Below are 9,231 nucleotides of genomic sequence, written 5' to 3'. Positions count from 1 at the left end.
TTACTAGGAGATGCTTACTGGTGACGGCCATTTACGTGATTTGGAGAGAAAGAAATGCTCGGATTTTCGAGGATAGAGGTCTACCATTTGAAGCTTTGATTCGCAAAATCTCTTGTCTGGTTGCTACTCGGATGTATCACTATTCAGTAGGTCGCTAAACTGGTTGTTTTTGTTTTGGCTTGATGTCCAGGCAGCTACTTAGTGTACTTGGTAGGTTTCATATGTGGCTCTAGTGGTCTTTGTAATGTCCTGATTATTAATTAATGAGAAGCTCCACCTGCATTCACTGCAAAAAAATAATAATAATAAATAATAATAAATAATAATAAATAATAATAATAATAATAATAATAATATTAATATTAATAATAATATTAATAATATTAATAATAATAATAATAATAATAATAATAATAATAATAATAATAATAATAATAATAATAATAATAATAATAATAATAATAATAATAATAATAATAATAATAATAATAATAATAATAATAATAATAAGATAACATAAAACTGAAGTTCTCAATTCTATGGTCTTTGGTTTGGAGAACTTTTGGTGTGGTAGCCTGCTCTTGCCACAGAATGTCTGTGCCGCCATTACAAAATTATGCAATCAATTATTTTGGGGGTACCAGGAAGGGCAAAGGAAAATGATCTTTAAGGATTGGGCTAGTATCTGTAGTCCTTGGTCTGAGGGGGGCTTCCAGATCAAGAATCTTGCTATTTGGAATCAAGCTAACATGCTTAAATGGCTTTGGCATTTTGTACAGGGAACTGGTTCTATCTGGACTTCCTGGATTAGGCACTATTTCCTAGCCACTACCTCCATCTGGGATTTACAAATACATGAATATCACTCTGAGAGCCTTCGAAATGTCCTCACTGCTAGGGATATTTGGGTCACTCATTGTGGCAGTAAGCAGAAAGCACTTGATATGTTGCTCACTTGCACTACCAAAGGTAAATTCTCTGTTGGGAAAGCCTACAATCTCCTTAGGCCTAAATTCCCTACTCATGCATGTTATAGAGCAGTTCAGGACCCTTTCCTTCAGTCCAGGCATAAGTTTACTCTTATATTAGCTCTCCAAAGGAAGCTTGCTACAGCTGATCAGTTTTGCAGAAGAGGGATTAGCATTGCCAACAGATGTTGCCTGTGTAAGCAGCATGCTGAATCAAACAGACATTTGTTCTTTAATTGTCCTTACTCCCAGACTGTCCTTTCTTCTCTTCTCTCCTGGATGGGACTCAATCTTAGAGACTTGCAGCTTCAAAGCCTTATCCTCTGGTGTCACCGCAGCAAACCTAAGAAACATTGGAGAAATAAGTGGTTCAAATGTGGTATTGCTGCAGCAACCTATTACATATGGATGGAAAACAATTATCGTTTATTTGAGGGCAAGGAGAGGCAAGCCCCATGCCTCATCAAGGACATCAAGCTTTGTGTTCATGTTCTCCTTTTGCACAAGTCACCTCCTACTGCACATACTGAAATTCTAGAGGCCTTAAATGTATAGGGGATCTCTCTCGTTTTTGTTGTTTAGTGGTTATGCTTTGTAAGAACCTCATGTAATCCTACTTTTGGAAATATATGAGAATATCCTTCTTGCAAAAAAAAAATAATAATAATAATAATATGAATGAATGGATTATAAAAATGTCATGTGAATTAAAATTAAATGATTAGGTAGCCTTTTGATTGTATATTCGTTTTGTTACTCGTGCAATGCACGGGATAAATATAAGTTTTCTTACTAAAATTTAGACGTGCTTCTTAATACTCAAAAGTGAACAATAATGTTTAATTAAACTAAATGTACAACAAATTCTTGCACAAATCAAGATATAATAGTATAGTAGTACAAGACAATAATTACACATTGTGTTTGAAACAGAAATAGTTTGATCTACGAAATTAAATATGAGAAAGTGAAAAACAATTACCCTAATATGAACAAAATAGTTATCCAAAATCTGTTATACAAACTTTACAATCCATTGTCATTTGACACTAAGTACATTTTTTTGTCTGTATCTACTAATAAAACGATACATCAATAACTTATTAGTTTATACCTTAAGTTTTATCTTTAGTTTTCACCTTAGTCTTGTGCCTTTTGATTATCTTCTTTCTTCAAACTACTTGCACGAGACTCTACCATATCTACATTCACATGCCTTTGATGATGCTTTAGAGTTGATACACATGTTTAATTGACCAAAGAGAAAACATCAACATGACGAACATTTAACAAAAGAATCAAAATATTTTCACATGTAGGCCATTTAAATTAACCCACATGAAAAATATGAATTCCAATATAAATCAAACGATTCATAAGAACAGATAACATAAAAAATTAAAATAATTTATCAAACTACAAAACAACAATAACAATTTCATATAGGAGATGTTAATTTCATTTTTATATACCATACGTTCATACTCACCATAATCAAATATAATATTCAACCATGAAATATAGTATGTAATTTGAAAATTTATGATCAATGGATATTACATGGAGGATTATGAATGGAAACTATTAGTTTTATATCCATTATACAACCATTAGTTTTAAACTTTTCATTTTATTTTTCATTTATTTTGTGAGTTATGAGTATTATTAAATAAGATAATACAACCATTGATTCTCATCTTTTCATATTCATTTTCAATTATTTTGTGAGTTATGAGTATTATTAAATAAGATAATTGATTATGAGGACCTTAAGAGGTAAATTAATTAGGAAAAAGGTTAATGAAAATTGTAGGTGTTCAATTGCCTTGTTTTTAGATGCATGAATAGTTTTTCACATAATAAGTAAATTGGACTAATGTGAAAAATGTCATAGTTTTTTAATTGCCTTGTTTTTAAATAGTAGTTGAAGTAAAATGTCATACTTTTACTTTTAGGAATGTTATTGAACTACAAAATTATTTTTATTTTTAATTAAAAAGGTTTTAATTTTAGGAAAGTAAAGTATTAACAATTTATAGAAAAAAATACAACACTTCCAACAAACACTTCATCAAATTTATAAATTAGAAAAATAAGTATAAAGAAATTTTAATCAATTCATTAACAGGTTTTATTACAAAAAATTTAAATAAAATGTTAAATTTTATTTGTGAATTTGTATAAATTTCATTACTTTTGAATTTTTTATCAACTCATGAAATATTTAATGTATAAAATTAATTTAAGAATAATGATAATATCCTTCGATTTGGTTTAACTTATATGTTACAAAAATTATGAAATTTGTAAGTGAATTTGTATAAATTACATCACTTTTGAAATTTTTTTAACTCAAGAAATATTTAATGCATACAATTAATTTAAGAATAATGATAATATCCCTTTATTTACTTTAACTTATATGTTACAAAATATATGATGACACTTTTGTGAGAAATGTTAGTAAATTTAATAATCAATACAACTTTAAAAATTATAAAAATGCAACATAGAATAAAATTTAATGATTATGCCACATGGAATTAAATTTAGTGATTTTAAAAGCCTTTTACTTTGATTTACTTTAACTTATATGTTACAAAATATATGATAACACTTTTGTAAGAAATTTTAGTAAATTTAATACTCAATACAAATTTAAAAATTGTGAAAATGCAACATAGAATAAAATTTAATGAGTATGCCACATGGAATTAAATGTAATGCTTTTAGAAGCCTTTTAACTATATTGTATAGATATAGTCATAGTAATATCATACGAAGTAATGTATTATAAAATGTCATTTGAAATAAAATTAAATGGTTTATGTAGCCTTTGTTTAACTTTACCCTTTTAACAATAATTAATAATAATATAATATTTTATGGATTAATAAAATTAAATGGTTTATGTAGTCTTTTATAAATTTTATAGATATATATAGATCATAGATATATAGTAGTAAAGGGATGAAGTTGGTATTTTGGTGTCGGTGTAATTAGAAGTGAAATTGGTTGAGGTTGGGTAAAATATGAATAATAAACTACTCTTCTTTTTTGTCATATTTTTTTGCTATTCCTTTTTCTCCTCATCTTTTTGGCTTGTTAATTAGTAAATAAAATAAATAAATAAGTAAAATGTATAGAAAGTAAATTGATTGCTAATCCTATGTGGAATTAAATTAATTGCTAGTGATATGTGGAATTAAATTTATTGTTTTTACTTAGCCTTTTAATTATAGAAGTATAGGTTAATAATCCATGTCGCATTAAAATTTGCCACGTCACATTATAATTTGTCAAATATAATAAAATTTCACGGGATTTTTAAAATAAATTGTGCAAACGACAATGGGTAACTACCCGTCTTAAAAACTTGACAAATAGGAATTGGTACAAACAACGCATTTTATATGTGTGTGTGCGCGACAGAAAATTTCTAATGGTAAGGTATCAAAGACATATGCACGTTATCATATGAAAATAATGGAAAACTAAAATAATTGAAGAATGTAGCATGCATACCAATAATTGAACATTATCTAAGAGCAAAATAAGTCGTTGAACATGATTAGATAAAAATTTATGTGTGAATCTTGTAATTTAGATTGAAGTCTATGATTGAATCACGTAAATTTTGATATATTCTAAAATAAAGAACTAAGAATTATCTAGTAACATGCATTCTATTGACAAAATATCATAATAATAATTTTAATATATGGATATAAAAAAATTAGAAATGATTCAAACGGTCTCTACTCCATAAAATATGAATTGAGCTTTCATTTCAAATAAATCTACAGAAGATATTCCCACAATCGAAATCCAAAAGGTTCATAAACTTTGTTAAATTCCTTATTGTTAGTACAAGAATTTCATCGAAATCTTGTTAAACTTGAGTAAATGATCCTATGTAGAAAAAAATTAGTAATAAAGATTATAAAAGAATTTATTTCAAAAAAACATATAAACAAAAAAACATACGAAGTATAATTTAGAAAACATACTATTTAGTATTTATCTGAAGGTGCATGAGCGCTTCCTTTTCGTACATGCCTTGATAATGGTACATATCAAATGAAAAGGAAAAAAATATATGTTAGAGATGATTAAACATATGAATAGAAAAATATCAATTTTATTAGGTTGATCAAGAAAGTATAATAGCACAAGTACACAACATTATATACTTGATAACAAATTAATGGTTAAAGACCATCAATCACCTTAAAAAAAAGTAGTAACATAAATGATATAAAAAAGAGCACTTATAGAAAGACAAATAGTGGGAATTGAGGAAAAAAATGAATGGGAAAAGCAAATTACATAATTGAAAAGATTAATTTCATGATGGTTTAAAAAGTAAATTATGGAATTCTAAAAGGTTTTTCATTCAATTTTTTAAATTTATTTTACCATTAATTATGAGAGTAAGTTTTGATTGTGGAATTGAAAACATAAGCTACTTATTTAATTTTTTTATGTATTAGCAATGCCATATGGAGTAAAATGACATTCAAGTTGCCTTTTTAATTATATTGTAAATTGTAAAAATTAATTATTCCATGATGGTTCAAAAAAGTAAATTGTGGAATTTTAAAAGGTTTTTCCATTCAATTTTCTAAATTTATTTTACCATTAATTATGAGAGTAAGTTTTGATTGTGGAATTGAAAAAATAAGCTACTTATTGAAGTTTTTTTTATATTTGTTACCAATGTCATATGGAGTAAAAATTACACTCAAGTTGTCTTTTTTATTATATTATATAGATATATAGATAGATAAATTATGAAACTTATAGGTGAATTCGTAGCATCACTTTTCTAATTTTTTAATTAATCATATCATAAATTTAACAAACATATATAATTTAATAATAATAATAATAATAATAATAAGTATTTAATAAACATATATAAGTTAATAATAATAATAATAATAATAATAATATCACATTAATTTGCCATGTCACATGCCACGTCACAATTTAGTTGGCCATGTCACATTTAATTTGCCATGTAACATTAGCCTTTTAATTATATTTTATAGATATTGGAGAACACTATATATACCCCTTTTAATAATTTTTGGCACACACAATCCTAGATCTAGAAATATTTTTGCTAAGTTTTAATCATTCTCTAATCAAGTTCTAAGCTTTCCTTAATTTAGTCTTAATTAATCTACAAATTAGCATAGATTTAGTTAGTCACTCTTGGTTGATAATATTGGGGTTGTAAAGAAGATTTGAAGAAATTCTTCTTCATTTATTAATCCAAGTTACTTCCTTTGTTGATGCTGGTATAATTTTCTTCTCTTGTCTTGCTTTAATTTCATTTTAGTTTCATTATTATTGCAATTAGTTGAACAAATTACTGAATAGCATATTTTCCTTCACCTTTGCTTTAATTATCAACATGTTTGCTTGTGTTAGTAGAGATATGAGTGAGTAGTATTACTCTAGGGTTTAAGGGGGTCCTTAGTGGGCTTGTTAGGGTGATTAAAGTTGGAGAAATTATTGTGTAATTTGTCTTCTCATTCATGCATATGAAATGTTCATTACCTTGTTTACTTGTCTTGGTGAAAAACCTTTACTTGTGACTAGACCTTGCATGAACATTAGGACTTGGGTTAGTTTAAGTGAAGACTTGGCTAGTCTAAAGCTAAGGACCAACTCATAACCAAAATCCCTAGCTAATCTCGACTTAAATTGACCGGCACCACTTTGGTGAACCCGACTACCCTAATTTCTCTTTAATTGATTAAAACACCTTTACTCTAGTTCAATTTGCGTCTAGTTCACATATTAGTTTAGAATAAATCAATCTTATTTACTTCTTAGACTAAACTTATACTTTACTACCCTAGCATACACCCCCACCATCTTCGTGTTTGACCTCGACCACGCACTAACTACACATTAGTCGAGTTACAAATCTTGTTTGACTATAGGTGAGGCGACTAAAAACCTATATCAAAATGGTGTCGTTGCCGGGGATGGCGTTAGGTTGTGCTTAGTAAGTTAGAGTCTTAGGATTAGTCTTAATTGTTTATTTGTTTTAGTAGTTGAGTTAGAGGTGATTAAGTGAGAGCTTGGGTTGGACGGGGACGGGCCTAAACATAAAATAATTGTTCGACGGGCCTAAATTTGTTGCTCGTGTCCATTATAGCTGTGGACATGGGCCACTTGCGCGCCGACCTGCAGACATGCGGCGGTCTGAAAGCCACGTTTGGTGACGTAAAAATGCTTTCGATCGGATCGCTTTAGATTGGACGTTTTCGTCTCGGTGAAGGTCTCGACACGATGCAAAGATGTTCGGAGTCACCAAACGATGCAAAGATAGTCGGTGGACGCTTTACATCACATGTTTTTCCGTTTTCATACATATATTTCTAAGGATTAATTGATAGGAATACTCTGAACTATGAGTGTGCTGCTTAAAATACTCCAAACTTTATTTTAACTACCAATAAAACCAACAAAGACCCCCTGTCACTTTGAACATAATTGGTTGTTTTTTTAACTTATCATAGCAGGTATTTTTTTTTTCAGTGCCCCACTTATTTTCCCCTTCATTAATCTTCATCTCCTTCCAGCCTTCATCTTCTTTTTTTAACCCTTTTTTATTCCTTCTCCATTCTTCATCTTCTTTCTTTACCCATTTTTCACAAATTTTTTCTCTCTCTTCCATTTAATTTATCTCACCTAAATTTGTAACTTAGATTTTTTACATTATATGATGATAAAGGGATGTCCAAAAATCAAATTATAAGCGGGCAGTTGGTCAACCACGAGGAATTTCACTATCACCTATACTTGTGTTGTCCATTTCCTAACACCATGGGTAAAATAATTTAACCTTTAACAGGTATGGATTGGTTGATTAGAAAATCCGTAGATTGGGCATGTGGGGACTAGGGAGCAAGCCTTACCTTAAAAGACTTAATTCAAAGCTTTGTCTGTGAATTTCATGCCTAAGAAACCAGCATATGTAAGTACTTCTACGGCGCTTCCAGAATCAACCAATATCCTTTCCACTTTGAAATTTCCCCAATCATTGCACTGACCAAAACCACGAAAGGGTCGTTGCCTGGATCTTCGACTGTGTCGACATCTTCATCAGGGTCAAGGAAAGTAATCAATCCGCCATTTCGATGCATTTTTCACAAATTGATCGACTAAATCAGCTTGCTTTTGCTCCACATCTATATTTTCCGACGAAAGTTTGAAATTTGAAGTTGTTGATTGTGATTATTGATCAAATTAGGGTTTCGGATATATGAAGATGATTTTGAGGGATTTGGTGTGATGATAGGCATTGGGGTTTTCAGAAAGTTAATTATGAGAAGAGAGGATGTGTTCGTTCATGTCATCGGTGAAGATCATCAATGGAGTTATTGTGTGTTGGATCTGAGAGAAAGCTTTAATGGTGATTAGGAGAAGAGGTTAACAAAGAAAATAAAAAAAAAAAGTATAAAGAAAAAAAGGGGTTAAAGGAGAATTAGAAGTTTATTCACCTGCTTAGCAGGTAACCGGTTACATATTCTAATAAAAGCGAAAGAGGGTACTAGTTAGTTTTACTGGTAGTTAAAATAGAGTTTGGAGTATTTTGAGCAGCACGCCCATAGTTCAGAGTATTCTTATCAATTAATCCTATTTCTAATCCGTAGTCATCTTACTACGTTTCTTATAATTTTCGTACCTACTTTTAATTTACGGAAATTTCCCATGGTACCCCTTAATTTTGTCAGATTTCCCATGATACCCCTGCTTTTAAGAATCTGCCTATGATACCTTTGAGGGTCCATTTTTGTGCCCATGGTACCCCCTAATGTAGCGGCCGTTAAATAAACGTTAAGTTTTGATGATGTGACAATGAATATGTAACTAAAAATTATTAACAAATATAAAATAAAAATGAAAAGTAGGGGTACCATGGGAAATATGACAAATTAAGAGGTACCATGGAAAATTTCTGTAATTTTTAATTACTAATTTATTGCCACATCATCAAAACTTAACTTCCATTTAACGATCGTTATATTAGAGGGTACCATGGGCACAAAAATGGAACCTCAAGGTGTAGATACCCGTATCCGTCGATATTGGAATTTATAGAGAACCCGACAAACACCCGATGATGATAGGACACATGTATTCTTTAGTTGTCACTGTCATTATTTGGAGCTCGTTTTACGATGTAGAATGGGCGTCGTCGATGAAGTATTTTATTAATTTAAATGATATTTAAATTAAT

At 29.6% G+C, this 9,231-nt stretch overlaps 1 protein-coding gene across 1 annotated transcript; it reads left to right on the top strand.

The window, feature by feature from the left end:
• The first annotated feature begins 539 nt into the window (after window positions 1-539).
• On the top strand, window positions 540-1,523 carry LOC141602299 (uncharacterized). Its single transcript, XM_074422602.1, has one exon. It carries the CDS (start codon window positions 540-542, stop codon window positions 1,521-1,523), a length of 984 nt encoding a protein of 327 aa, XP_074278703.1.
• Window positions 1,524-9,231: the final 7,708 nt, after the last annotated feature.

The sequence above is a fragment of the Silene latifolia genome, chromosome 9, assembly GCF_048544455.1.
Source record: "Silene latifolia isolate original U9 population chromosome 9, ASM4854445v1, whole genome shotgun sequence".
NCBI lineage: Eukaryota > Viridiplantae > Streptophyta > Magnoliopsida > Caryophyllales > Caryophyllaceae > Silene > Silene latifolia.
The sequence above is the reverse complement of the archived record's forward strand: the minus strand, read 5'-3'. Positions and strand labels throughout refer to the sequence as shown.